The 14,964-nt window shown below is 42.9% G+C and overlaps 1 protein-coding gene across 3 annotated transcripts in view; it reads left to right on the top strand.

The window, feature by feature from the left end:
- Nucleotides 1-14,964, top strand: part of LOC132900351 (NACHT, LRR and PYD domains-containing protein 12-like) — a 37,501-nt gene that overhangs the window by 10,402 nt on the left and 12,135 nt on the right. For all 3 annotated transcript variants that reach the window (XM_060942388.1, XM_060942387.1, XM_060942389.1), the window contains 3 exons: nt 3,519-3,713; nt 8,421-8,594; nt 13,010-13,183. In XM_060942388.1, coding sequence (XP_060798371.1) covers nt 3,519-3,713; nt 8,421-8,594; nt 13,010-13,183 — 543 coding nt within the window. The remainder of the gene's footprint in view (nt 1-3,518; nt 3,714-8,420; nt 8,595-13,009; nt 13,184-14,964) is intronic.

Below are 14,964 nucleotides of genomic sequence, written 5' to 3'. Positions count from 1 at the left end.
CATTATGAAGTGTTGATGTTGCATTTGTGGGATTAAACATTGGGCGGTGGTGTATGAACAAAGTAGAAAAACACCTCAAAAAGTATTATTTTTATTTTCATGAAATCCTGCAATCATGCATATAATTATAATAAATTTCCATCATAACTCAGTTTGATATTTAGTCACCAAATTGTTTGTACGTACCAATTTAATACGGTTCTGAAAGAAAAGGAAAAAAATCTGACCATCGTACCCTGAATTTTTTGAGGTTGTGACAGAAAACCATTCCATTATCCATCCATCCATTATCTGTAACCGCTTATCCTGTACAGGGTCGCAGGCGAGCTGGAGCCTATCCCAGCTGACTACAGGCAAGAGGCAGGGTTCACCCTGGACAAGTTGCCAGGTCATCACAGGGCTGACACATAGGCACAGACATCCATTCACACTCACATTCACACCTACGGTCAATTTAGGCCAAGTTTACATTAGACCATATCTGTCTCGTTTTCTTCGCGGATGCACTGTCCGTTTACATTAAAACGCCGGGAAACGGAATCCGCCAGGGTCCACGTATTCAATCCAGATTGTGTCTGGTCCGGTGCTGTGTAAACATTGAGAATACGCGGATACGCTGTGCTGAGCTGTAGCTGGCGTCGTCATTGGACAACGTCACTGTGACATCCACCTTCCTGATTTGCTGGCGTTGGTCATGTGACGCGACTGCTGAAAAACGGCGCAGACTTCCGCCTTGTATCACCTTTCATTAAAGAGTATAAAAGTACAACCCCGATTCCAAAAAAGTTGGGACAAAGTACAAATTGTAAATAAAAACGGAATGCAATAATTTACAAATCTCAAAAACTGATATTGTATTCACAATAGAACATAGACAACATATCAGATGTCGAAAGTGAGACATTTTAAATTTCATGCCAAATATTGGCTCATTTGAAATTTCATGAGAGCAACACATCTCAAAAAAGTTGGGACAGGGGCAATAAGAGGCTGGAAAAGTTAAAGGAACAGCTGGAGGACTAAATTGCAACTCATTATGTCAATTGGCAATAGGTCATTAACATGACTGGGTATAAAAAAAGCATCTTGGAGTGGCAGCGGCTCTCAGAAGTAAAGATGGGAAGAGGATCACCAATCCCACTAATTCTGCGCCAACAAATAGTGGAGCAATATCAAAAAGGAGTTCGACAGTGTAAAATTGCAAAGAGTTTGAACATATCATCATCTACAGTGCATAATATCATCAAAAGATTCAGAGAATCTGGAAGAATCTCTGTGCGTAAGGGTCAAGGCCGGAAAACCATACTGGGTGCCCGTGATCTTCGGGCCCTTAGACGGCACTGCATCACATACAGGCATGCTTCTGTATTGGAAATCACAAAATGGGCTCAGGAATATTTCCAGAGAACATTATCTGTGAACACAATTCACCGTGCCATCTGCCGTCGCCAGCTAAAACTCTATAGTTCAAAGAAGAAGCCGTACCTAAACATGATCCACAAGCGCAGACATCTTCTCTGGGCCAAGGCTCATTTAAAATGGACTGTGGCAAAGTGGAAAACTGTTCTGTGGTCAGACGAATCAAAATGTGAAGTTCTTTATGGAAATCAGGGACGCCGTGTCATTCGGACTAAAGAGGAGAAGGACGACCCAAGTTGTAATCAGTGCTCGATTCAGAAGCCTGCATCTCTGATGGTATGGGGTTGCATTAGTGCGTGTGGCATGGGCAGCTTACACATCTGGAAAGACACCATCAATGCTGAAAGGTATATCCAGGTTCTAGAGCAACATATGCTCCCATCCAGGTGATGTCTCTTTCAGGGAAGACCTTGCATTTTCCAACATGACAATGCCAAACCACATACTGCATCAATTACAGAATCATGGCTGCGTAGAAGAAGGGTCCGGGTACTGAACTGGCCAGCCTGCAGTCCAGATCTTTCACTCATAGAAAACATTTGGCGCATCATAAAACGGAAGATACGACAAAAAAGACCTAAGACAGTTGAGCAACTAGAATCCTACATTAGTCAAGAATGGGTTAACATTCCTCTCCCTAAACTTGAGCAACTTGTCTCCTCAGTCCCCAGACGTTTACAGACTGTTGTAAAGAGAAAAGGGGATGTCTCACATGGAAACATGGCCTTGTCCCAACTTTTTTGAGATGTGTTGTTGTCATGAAATTTAAAATCACCTAATTTTTCTCTTTAAATGATACATTTTCTCAGTTTAAACATTTGATATGTCATCTATGTTCTATTCTGAATAAAATATGGAATTTTGAAACTTCCACATCACTGCATTCCGTTTTTATTTACAATTTGTACTTTGTTCCAACTTTTTTGGAATCGGGGTTATATGAAAATACTGCAAATACTGATGCAAATACTGCCCATTGTGTAGTTATGATTGTCTTTAGGCTTGCCATCCTTCCACTTGCAAGTGGTAAGTGACGCGCATGCCCGATATGCACGAAGATCACACGCACAGCGGCTCAGTCCCGAATCACTGCTTGTGCACTTCACTCGCGCGCTCTGTGAGCTGCGCAGGGCCGGAGTGCGCACCCTCCAGAGGGCACTCGCTGTTCAGGGCGAAGTGATTTGGAGCGCAGGATGCCTGCGGAGCCAAGCGTATCCGTGTATTGGCGTTGCTGTGTGCACGCGAATCGTGTATTGGCGTTGCTGTGTGCACGCTAATCGTTTTAAAAACGTTAATCTGATGATCCTCTGATACGGTCTAATGTAAACCCCACCTTAGAGTCACCAGTTAACCTAACCTGCATGTCTGTGGACTGTGGGGGAAACCGGAGCACCCGGAGGAAACCCACGCAGACACGGGGAGAACATGCAAACTCCACACAGAAAGGCCCTCACCAGCCACGGGGCTCGAACCCGGACCTTCTTGCTGTGAGGCGACAGCGCTAACCACTACACCACCGTGCCGCCCCGTGACAGAAAACACAATTTATTATTTTTTGCTTGGCCTAATGTAAATTTATTCCGCGCTAATTATTCTGTTGTTGTAATGTCCTGACAGCGTTTATAAATTGTAACTTTTTTGTTGTGTTGACCTTCTCACAGCTTTTATTCTTTTTCATGCTGTCGCTCTTTGGTGTGTTTATTTGTCTCTGAAACAAAAAGCTGTGTCTCAAACTTCAGTGTCCTTTTCTGGGAGAGGTCTTTACCCCCCACACACAGGGAAAGTCAGACTGGGAGACACAACACACAGAGTGTAAGGGGAAGAACACGTCCAGTCTGTAAATCACTGGCACCAGGAACAAATAAGGAGCACCTGGCAACACACACACACTGTTATCCAACGAGCTCATCATGAGTCGCTCCATAAAACCCCTTCAGCACGGGGCTGGTGATCATTTCAGTAGCTCACTAATTAGAGAACAAATCCAATGTCTGAGCTGTTCAGATAAATATGACTCTGCCTCTAACTCTGCCTGCTTCATCTCAACCTGACTTTGATCATTTGGGTGAGTTTATTCTGTTTTATTTTATTTCCTTCAGTATCAGTTGTGATGGAATTGGAGGGAGCGGCGCTAAAGCTCTGGTCTCAGTGCTCAACTCAGAAACCTCCAATCTGAGAGAACTGCATCTGACTGTGAGGACACTGAATCTGTCAGAGAATAAACTAGAAGACTCAGGAGTGAAGCATCTTTGCGCTGGACTGGAGAATCCTCACTGTAAAGTGGAGAGCCTGGTGTAAGATCATCTCTTTGTGTACATTATTGATTTTCAGTTGAATTTGACTGTAACAGTCCAACATGCAGAACAAATATATTCCTCATTAAACTCATCACTTCTGCATTAAAGCACTAATTAAACACACTGAGAATTTGATACGTGGGGATAAAAATACAGTTAAAGCAGGGTTTTCATTAGTATGGAAAACAGATGAAATGTTGCCCTGGTGGGAGGACCAGGGGGGCGGAGCCCAGAGCCGAAAACGAATTTTGCAATTTCTAACAGCCAGTCGTTAGCTCTCCATGGTCCATCTGAAATAGAAATTCAAGTCATTCCTGGGTCTCATGGCGATTACAGTTCGTATGCCACAAAACCCAATCAAGATTTGGGAAATCAGAACAACACCAACGCTTGCAGAATAAAGAAATCGAATGTATCACGACAAACATGCAAAATAGCAATAACTTTTTTAAAATGTAAACTGGGCAGGGTTCTCCACTTTTCAAAAATAAAAGGAGGGGGTGGGGCTCCAGTGGGGGGGCCAGGGGGACAAAATCCCCCTGAAGGTGACAGACTTTGGGCTTTTTTGACAGTGAAACTGGCCAATAAATGGATAGGAAATGCTAAATCATTGTTAAAATCATTTTACAGAAAATTAACGCATTCTTACTGTACATATCTTTATTGTCAATGTGAGACTCATTTGACATTTCAGTTGAGACTGATGTGCCTGTTGTGATCCCTGAATTAATTATATATATTTTTTTTTTTCTGTGTGAGAAAAATAAATGAACTTCCATGCATAAACAAAATACCCAATTACAATAAATGCATATATTTTTTACAATACACATAATTAAATGTTAATTGGGTGAAACCACTCCAATCCATGCACGAGCTGGTACGCGTGCCCGAGACTGGCACTACAAAGCCACCCCGGCCTCCGTAGTTCGGGTCCTTTGACCCAGGAACCCGGAAGTCCTGCAGTAAACAAACACTGAAGCAACGGGAAAATGCAGCTCTCGCCTACACGATCACAGATACGTAAAATAAAAGACCTGAACTTAACTAGTGTGTGTGTGTGTGTGTTGTTATATGATTACTGTAATGGTGTATGGTCAGAAAAGACTATAGATAAACGTACCCGTTGCACAATAACGCTACAAACACCTGCAGAGTTATTTAGCTGCTGGCTCGTTATTTTGGCCACTTCAGGTTGCCCCATATGCATTCGTTTAATGGTCTTCTGCGTGTTAAATAGTTTCAAATTTATAATAAAGCAAATACTTCATGATTTATTTGGTGAATACTGATGAAGTCACGGGGGGGGTGTTTGGCCAAGGGAAGAGCAGTGCGCCACTTTAAAAGCGCCCGTGGAGAACACTGCTGGGCATTTTCCGCGAGACTTACCAGTTTTTTCTGCGAAGCCGAAATTGAACAGCGTTCACTTTCATTTTTTCGTGGTCGCCATCATGCTATACCGTACAGGATAGGGTCGCCATCTTACCATGTGGGAACCATGTGATATGCTATAATTTAATACGGGCTAAATGATTGGACGATATAAGAAGGATTAGCCAATCGGTTCCCACCTTTTATCTAGTCACATGTACACTGTGGGTGGTAGAAATGGGCAACTGGACTTGCTTGAAGATTCTTGAAAACGTTTCACCTCTCGTCCAAAAGGCTTCCTCAGTTCTGTCTGACTAATAGGAAGTATCAAATATTTATCCTCTCCTGGATCAGAATCAGAATTCTGATGATCAGCTCATCTAAGGTGTCATTGAGGCATCATGTTGGTGTGGGTCACTGGAGGCTGGGTGTGAACGGCGAGTCATCAGGGTGATCAGAGGATTGCCCGTTAGGGTGATCAATGGCAATCTGACTCTCTCTGTCCTCCTGTGAGTCACCGAAAACAGCTGGGTCCTGGCATACACCCAGCCGTCTGGGAAGAGTGTCCAAGACCGCCTTGTAGATGTTTGACAAATGATGTCTTAGACCCCCACCTCTGTTCAGTGATGGCCGTTCCAGGTTGACAAAAATGGCTTCTTTAACTCCTCGCTCATACCAACGATCCTCTCTGCCTAAGGTGGGGTTTACATTAGACCGTATCAGCGGATCATCAGATTAACATTTTTAAAACGATTAACATGCACACAGCAACACCAATACACGATTCGCCTGCACACAGCAACGCCAATACACGGATACGCTCGGCTCCGCAGGCATCCTGCGCTCCAAATCACTCCGCCCTGAACAGCGAGTGCCCTCTGGAGGGTGCGCACTCCGGCCCTGCGCAGCTCACAGAGCGCGCGAGTGAAGTGCACGAGCAGTAATTCGGGACTGAGCTGCTGTGTGTGTGATCTCAGTGCATATCGGGTATGCGCGTCACTTACCACTTGCAAGTGGAAGGATGGCAAGCCTAAAGACAATCATAACTACACAATGGGCAGTATTTGCATCAGTATTTGCAGTATTTTCATACTTTTATACTCTTTAATGAAAGGTGATACAAGGCGGAAGTTCGCGCCGTTTTTCAGCAGTCGCGTCACATGACCAACGCCAGCGAATCAGGAAGGTGGATGTCACAGTGACGTTGTCCAATGATGACGCCAGCTAGAGCTCAGCACAGCGTATCCGTGTATTCTCAATGTCTACACAGCACCGGACCAGACACGATCTAGATTGAATACGTGGACCCTGGCGGATTCCCGTTTCCCGGCGTTTCCAGGCGTTTTAATGTAAATGGACAGTGCATCCGCGAAGAAAATGAGACAGATACGGCCTAATGTAAACTTGGCCTAAAATGCGTACATTACAATCCTTAAATGAGTGTCCTTTGTTGTTCAGATGAATGTAGACAGCCGAGTCCTGGCCTGAGGAGCTGGCTCTCCTGTGTTGGGCCAAGCGCCTGTATAGCGGTTGTTTCGTCTCCCCAATATACGAATCCATGCAATTCTCACTGCACTGAATTGCCTACACTACGTTGTCCTGTTTGTGTCTGGGTATTCTGTCCTTAGGGTGGACCAGTTTCTGCTTCAGGGTGTTATTGGGTCTGAAATGTACCGGAATGTTGTGTTTGTAGAAGATCCTTCTGAGTTTCTCAGATAGACCAGAAATGTAGGGAATGACAATATTCTTGCGTTTGTTCCTGTTATCATCCTTGTCAGTTATGTTCCTTTTTATGCTCTTTAGGAAAGCCCAGTTGGGATAACCGCAATTCTGAAGCGCTTTCTTGATATGATTCTGTTCCTTTTCTTTTCCCTCTAATGTTGTAGGAATGTTCTGAGCCTTGTGTTGCAAGGTCCTAATGACCCCCAATTTATGTTCCAGTGGGTGGTGAGAGTCGAAAAGTAGGGACTGGTCTGTGTGTGTGGGTTTCCGGTAGACCTCGATACTAAGGCTTCTGTCTTGTCTAATGTGTACATCATAATCCAAGAAGGCTAGATTATTCCCACTGACCTCCTCCCGAGTGAAGTTGATGTTGCTATCCACTGCATTGATGTGTTTCGAGAAAGCGTCCACCTCCTGGAAGGTACTGGGTGAGGAAATGTTCTGAAGGTCATGTGACACATGATAACCAGTCAGTTAGACAGGAGTGTTAAGTTGCACCTTATTGCAATGGATTAATGCAAACAGACTTGATATGGACCACCAATTTTAGAACGTCAGGCCCAGAGGTAGTGGAGTATGATGCAGAGCCAGCAGTCCAAAAGTGGTGGCAGAGTGGCCTCAGGGCACGGCGACCCATGTTCAGTGACTCTAATTAAAAACTGATGGGTTATATCTAGGTCAAAGAAAATGAAATTAAGCACTGTAAATAATGTAAATGATTTCTATGACTAAAGGTTACAATAAAAAAACTTGCATTACAATGCTTTGTTTGCACTTATATGATATGACCCTTTTATCCAAAGTGACTTTACAGTTTTTTACAGTGTTACAGTCCCTGTAGCAGTGTTGAGGTCGGTGCCTTGCTCAAGGGCATTTCATCCATTGATGGTATGGCTGATGGCTTTCAAAACATCTCTGAATGGGGCAACAGGTATATTACATAAAAATGGATAACGGTAATGGTGAAAATGATAAGTTGGCCTTAAATATGCCAACAGATATTCAAGGTATAAGTAGATGAAATGAACATAAAAGGGGTCTTATTTTCAACTAAAATGTACTGCAGATGTAGTGAGTTGAAACATTTTCTGAATGAGCTAGTTGGCCCCTTTAAATAAACGGGTATCTGTTCATACAATGAGATCACCAAAGTTTAATAAACTGAAAATGCAATAACTGTAATTTTGAAGTAGATGATGTATAGGACGTGTCACTTGTGTTTTGTGACTTATTGTAAAAATGATATAAAGCGTTCAAAATCGCATAGTTACAAATATAATAGTAACTTCATATGATAATATTAACCACTGGTTATTTCAGAGAGGAAAAAAATGGGGACACTACTGCTTCCATTCGGGACAATACAACACAGAATTCGGGACCACTGGGGGACACAAAGGAAAAAAGTTAATTTTGAGCCCTGCCAGTAAAACCTTTACACCTCTTGTAGACTCGATGTCAAGAATAATCAAAAATAGCTTTAATAATTGGTCAGAGTTAATAATATCTTGTGACTGGACAAGAGAAGGGAGACAGTCCATCATCAGACACATCATCTTTAAAGTCAGTATTAAATCTGTTGATGAAGTGTGTGTCATTGTGTCTCTGCAGGTTGGGTGATTGTGGTGTCTCAGATGAAGACTGTGCTGCTCTGAGTTCAGCTCTGAGATCAAACCCCTCACACCTGAGATACCTGGATCTGCCCTTTAATAATCTGGGAGACTCAGGAGTGAAGCGTCTCTGTGCTGGACTGGAGAATCCTCACTGTAAACTGGAGACACTGGGGTAAGATCATCTCTCTGAGAGTCACATGACCTGCTCCTCAGTAAGACCCATTCTCTAATAGTGAGACTGAAGCAGAGGTTTTAGCTTCATCATCAGTGTCCTGAGGAGGAAGATTGTTTCTGTTCACTGCACACTGATGATTTGTCACAGAGTCTTTGGGTCAGATGGACGTATGTGAGAAGCTGCAGCACAAAACGGGACTTGATCCGACTGCGATGTGTCTGAACTCACTGTGAAATTTACTACAACACTGTAACGAATCCCACAAACTGCACCTGAGGGTTCCAGTTCCGCCATAGAGAAGATGGCAGCGTAGTTTACGAGCTCCCTGACGGTTTTTGAAATAACCCCCAAAACTCTACTTGATCAACTCAAGTGCGTGTTTTGCTTCACGATGGAGAGAGGGGTTACAGCTAGAAGTAGGACAACTACAAATACGATGGAAAGCGAGTCTGAAATAAGACGAGATAACCGAAGCCAAAACCCCCTCGGACTGGACCGACATGGTGATGATGGCTCTGAAGCTAGCCTGCAACGTATCCTCAAAGAAATACGGGAGTTCAGAAGAGACGACTGGCCACAGCTATCAGACATTAAAAAAGAGTTAGAGAGCAAACGACAGACTAGATGAAGCGGAGGAGAGAATTGAAGAAACCGAGATGGTACTTCAGGCAGCATCAACGTTAATTAAGATGCTAGCACAGCGCCAAGCTAATCTGGAGGCTAAGCTAATCTGGAGGCTAAGCTAATTGACCAGGAGGGTCGAGCGCAGAGAGATAACGTAAGGATCTATGGGATACCGGAGAATAAAGAGGGCAGCGATATGGCTGGTTTTCTTGACAACTTATTGAAAGACGTGCTCGACCTCCCCCGTGATCGGGACCTCGGAAGATCACAGTGGAGACTAAACACCAGTATTCTAAACAACCCAAAATTTACATCCCAAAGGAGAAAAGAAATGAAAGTGTTTCTGGAAGAAAATGATAGAGGGGAAGTCGACCCGAGTATAGTACGGGATACCCTGAAGGCGGTAGTTAGAGGTAAAATTATATCCTTCTGCGCTCATGAAAAAAAAGACGATCACGGCTAATGGACCTTAATAAAGAATTAAAAGATCTTGAGACAACATAAACTGCTACCAAACCCAAGCCTGTTGATACGACTAAAGAAAGTTCGGAATGAAATCAGCATGTTGTATACACAAGACTTTTTTTGAAAAAAGATGGCATTTACGAAACACAAATATCATGAATCCGGCTCAAAATCAGCAAAACTCCTGGCAAGAAAGCTACAAAACAACAAGTGGATAACACAATATACAAAATAAGAGATCCAAATTCTAAAAATATACAATACAGTCCAAGTGAAATACAAAACATCTTTACATACACAACCTGAATTAGCAGGAGAACAGCAGATTGGTGAATTTCTCAACTCTCTTTATCTACCTGCAGCTTCAGAGGAACACAATCGGATCTTAACAGCAGCAATAACTGAGGCAGAACTTCACAGCGCCATCTCCAGATTGAAAGCAAACAAATCCCCAGGTCCTGACGGTCTCCCTTCAGAGCAGTATAATGCCCTACGAATTGAATTAATGCCAAGTCTTCTTCGGGCTTGCAATTCAACTTTAGTGGATGTAAAAATTCCTCCTGAAGGAGGCAGTCATTTCTGTTCTCCCTAAAGAGGGAAAGGATAAATTAGAATGTGCATCGTTTCGACCCATTTCGGTGTTAAACGTTGATTATAAATGATATACAGCCATCCTGGCCAAAAGGCTGGAAAAAATCCTCCCTCGGATTATACATAATGACCAGACTGGGTTTGTCTCGCAAAGACAAGCTCAGGAGAACATCAGGTGGGCCCTGCACATACTGCATTACATCCAACAAAATCATCTCGAAGCCCTCAGAATTAGCTCGGACGCAGAGAAAGCCTTCGACTCAGTCAGCTGGATTTTCCTATATAAGGCCCTTAAAAGATTTGGCATCCCTGAAAATTTCATTCAGGGTGTGTGTACACTTTATGACAAACCATCAGCCCGGATAAAAATAACCGGTTCTCTCTCAGACACTATTATACTACAGCGTGGAGCGAGACGGGGCTGTCCACTCTCCCCTTTACTTTCTGCACTTTCTATAGAGCCTTTAGCACAGTGGCTGAGACAGACAGAAGATATCAAAGGCGTAACCATTAAGGGGGATGATCACAAAGTGGCGCTATATGCTGACGGTGTTTTGATATGTTTAACGAGCCCATCTAGTTCATTTGTCAAATTAATGGACCTTTTAGAAAGATTTGGCGAGTTTGCAGGATATAAATTGAACACAACACAAAAAACTCAGATTCTGACTTTTAAATCCATACCTCCTAAACACCTTAAAGAGAAATATCATCTTAATTGGGACCATAACTCGTTAAAACACTTAGGGATATATAAATATACCAAAAGAAATCACATCAATAACAAAGATAAATTCTGAGCCTCTTTGAACAAAAATGAAAGAAGACGTACAAAAGTGGAACTCGATCTCTTTCCTCAGCCTCAGTCATAGAATAGACAGTGTAAAAATGAATATACTTCCAAGATCTCTCTTTTTATTTCAAGCACTTCCTGTAGAAATTTCCTTCAAATGGTTTTCAGAATTGAATAAAATCATCTCCAGATTCATCTGGCAGGGTCAGAAACCCAGGGTCAAATTTAAAACACTACAACTCCCAAAGGGGGGGAGGGGGGACGGCATTACCTCATTTTAAAGAATATTATTTGGCAGCTCAGGTTAAACCTCTGATCGATACATGTAGCTCGGCATTTCATGCAAGATGGAAAGATCTAGAACTCTCTATCACATCAACTATTCTTTTGTTGACTTGTTGATATTCTGACAGTTGAAAGTTTGTGTTAGTGAGTTTTCTTTCAGTCTGTCTATCTGCGATGAACAGGGTTGCCAGATCTGTGTAACAGAAGCAGCCCAGTGAAGAAGCAGTATTAAACCCATGCAGTTTTCCTCTGTAGTTCTTTCACTAAGATCCTAAAGTGGTCTTGAATTATTACTAATTTCCAGAGGTGGACAAAGAACCCGACTTCATTACTTGAGTCAAAGTACAGATCCCACTGGTCAAATGTGACTCCGATACAAGTGAAAGTTCTCCAGTCAAACTTTTACTTAAGTTAAAGTAGTGAAGTACTTGCTTTTAAAAATACTTAAGTATTAAAAGTACATTTTCTGTCAACGCACTGTTGTATTATTGTCACAGAGCTGATAATACCTCATGCCTCTGAAGCGACCGACTGGATTATTTTGTGAATTCACAAAATGAACACATGCTGTGCATCATGGTGGTTTCATGTTAAGCTAGCTAGTCAGTGACGCTCCACCTGACATGCTAGCAAACGCTTTTCAAACTCGAAATCATATTGGGTCGCGAATGTTACTAGAAAAGAGAGATTTCTACATGCTGTTTATTTGGCAAGATTATGCTAAAACACATTTCTGAAAGGACTTCAGATAAGTTAACATTATTCATGTTAGCGTAACTCTGTTTTTACATGCTAACTAACAGTGTCCAAGTTAACTAGCTATGAGTTAACATTAGCTGTGGACAAGGCTGCGGCAACTTGGCGGGAAAATCCATAGAAAGTCATTTGACTAACCAGACTGCACAGCTATTGCAACATTATTGCTAGCTCTAAAAGCACAGACAACTTCATTGCTAGCTTTCTCTTGGAATAAAACGCTTACAGACCTCAATATGCTTCCGCAGGTCGGACAGTGAGTTTTTATCGGCCGTGATGTGGTTCGTTTTAGGTAAACAAAGCAAACATTTAAAACGAAACAACTCTTTATTCCTTTGAGGAAACTGAAAGATGTTTTCTCGGTATGGCCATGGGTGCGTTCATTCCCCAGAAGAACCGCCTCCTTCCATTCTGCCATCAACTGATCGTGTTCAAATAATGCTGTGGAGAAACCATTGATCTTGATTTTATCCAGTCTACGGCTGTGACATGACCCTCGTGATTACTGACAGACTGTCTCAGTGTCACCTGCGAATAAACAATCACGTTTTAGAAAAGAAATGAAAAAAACATCCACTTTCAAAGCCGCTTCATTGTAACGAGTAGCGAGGACCCTGATAGAAATGTAGTGGAGTAAAAAGTACGATATTTGTCTTTCAAATGTAGTGAAGTTAGTCATAAGTTTCCAAAAAAAATACTTAAATAAAGTACAGATACTCAAAAAGTGGACTTCAGTACAGAACTCAAGTAAATGCACTTCATTACTGTCCACCTCTGGAGATAAGTGCGTAACAACTAAACAGCATCCAAAGTGTTTTGACTTTGTTAGACCACTACACTCATCTTTAAAGTCAGTATTAAATCTGTTGATGAAGTGTGTGTCATTGTGTCTCTGCAGGTTGGGGCGGTGTGGTGTCTCAGATGAAGGCTGTGCTGCTGTGAGTTCAGCTCTGAGATCAAACCCCTCACACCTGAGAGAACTGGATCTGAACGATAATAATCTGGGAGACTCAGGAGTGAAGCGTCTCTGTGCTGGACTGGAGAATCCTCACTGTAAACTGGAGACACTGGGGTAAGATCATCTCTCTGAGAGTCACATGACCTGCTCCTCAGTAAGACCCATTCTCTAATAGTGAGACTGAAGCAGAGGTTTTAGCTTCATCATCAGTGTCCTGAGGAGGAAGATTGTTTCTGTTCACTGCACACTGATGATTTGTCACAGAGTCTTTGGGTCAGATGGACGTATGTGAGAAGCTGCAGCACAAAACGGGACTTGATCCGACTGCGATGTGTCTGAACTCACTGTGAAATTTACTACAACACTGTAACGAATCCCACAAACTGCACCTGAGACTCAAACTAACTGCCCTCTGTGTGAGCAGCAGTGACATGGTGGAAATGATCTCGGGAATACAAAATTTGAAAACTAAAATGAGACATTAATGCCAAAGAATTGATGAAAAAACTTTGCTTTTAAATTAAAAAAATTAAATGGAGCCGATCATAGTAACCGTCTTTCTGTTGATTTTTGAATAATTCAAATACCTTCTTCTTTTGGGTTTTACGGCAGCTGGCGTCCACAGTGTTGCATTACTGCCATCTACAGGTTTCCCTTTGAGCGTGCACTGACAGTTCCATCATTCTGTCGCTAAACGAACAGCTGATCACACCGAGGTGCTCGCTGAGTGCCCATATTTATTAGTTTGGTCCTGCGTTTCCTTTCCTTCGTATAGAACATAACGTCTTTTCTTCTTGCTTTCTTTCCGTTACTGTAGTCGCTCTTTCACGTTTCATTCACACACTCGTGTCCTCCATTTTTCTCTCCTGTTTCAAATTTGTATCCCACAATGCCTTGCGTGAACGGGGAAAGCCCACCATGTGATGCATGATGTAGTATCTTGAATTGGGTCATGGTGAAGCAGGAAAAAATAGCGGAGAATTTCGGGCCATGTGGCTAAAGGCACTCTACCTTTAAGATATTACAATATTTCAGTTTTAGCGCCCCCTGTGGACAAAACGCGATGGTTAATAATGAAAATCGAGATGACTGCAGTCAGTACTATCTCTCTGAAACGATCAAACATTTAGATTCTACCAGCAGATTGCGCTCCATCCAAAAGCTGAAATATGCAGGCATCACAGAGCCATATAATCGGCACGGTGGTGTAGTGGTTAGCGCTGTCGCCTCACAGCAAGAAGGTCCGGGTTCGAGCCCCGTGGCCGGCGAGGGCCTTTCTGTGTGGAGTTTGCATGTTCTCCCCGTGTCCGCGTGGGTTTCCTCCGGGTGCTCCCGTTTCCCCCACAGTCCAAAGACATGCAGGTTAGGTTAACTGGTGACTCTAAATTGAGCGTAGGTGTGAATGTGAGTGTGAATGGTTGTCTGTGTCTATGTGTCAGCCCTGTGATGACCTGGCGACTTGTCCAGGGTGAACCCCGCCTTTCGCCCGTAGTCAGCTGGGATAGGCTCCAGCTTGCCCGCGACCCTGTAGAACAGGATAAAGCAGCTACAGATAATGAGATGAGATTATTATAAGAAAACCAACAGGGTTCCTACAGTTTTGCTCCATGGGCCCCTAGTAATATAGTACTAAAAAGATAAAGTAGTAAATATTCTCTCAGGACGTCTCCGTCTCGCTGCTCTGAACAGGGTTGCCAGATCTACGTTACAGAAGCAGCTCAGTGGATCAGCAGGATTAAACCCATGCAGTTTTCCTCAGTAGTGCTTTCACTAAAATCATCTCCTATTCCACATTTAGTCATAAATACAGACTGTCTGTGAGTAAACCCACTGACTCCGTTCCATTCATACAGTAACCCAGAGCTAAAGTGGAGAACAGGATCAATAGGTGTGTG

Source organism: Neoarius graeffei, chromosome 16 (genome assembly GCF_027579695.1).
Source record: "Neoarius graeffei isolate fNeoGra1 chromosome 16, fNeoGra1.pri, whole genome shotgun sequence".
NCBI classification, from domain to species: Eukaryota; Metazoa; Chordata; class Actinopteri; order Siluriformes; family Ariidae; genus Neoarius; species Neoarius graeffei.
The sequence above is the reverse complement of the archived record's forward strand: the minus strand, read 5'-3'. Positions and strand labels throughout refer to the sequence as shown.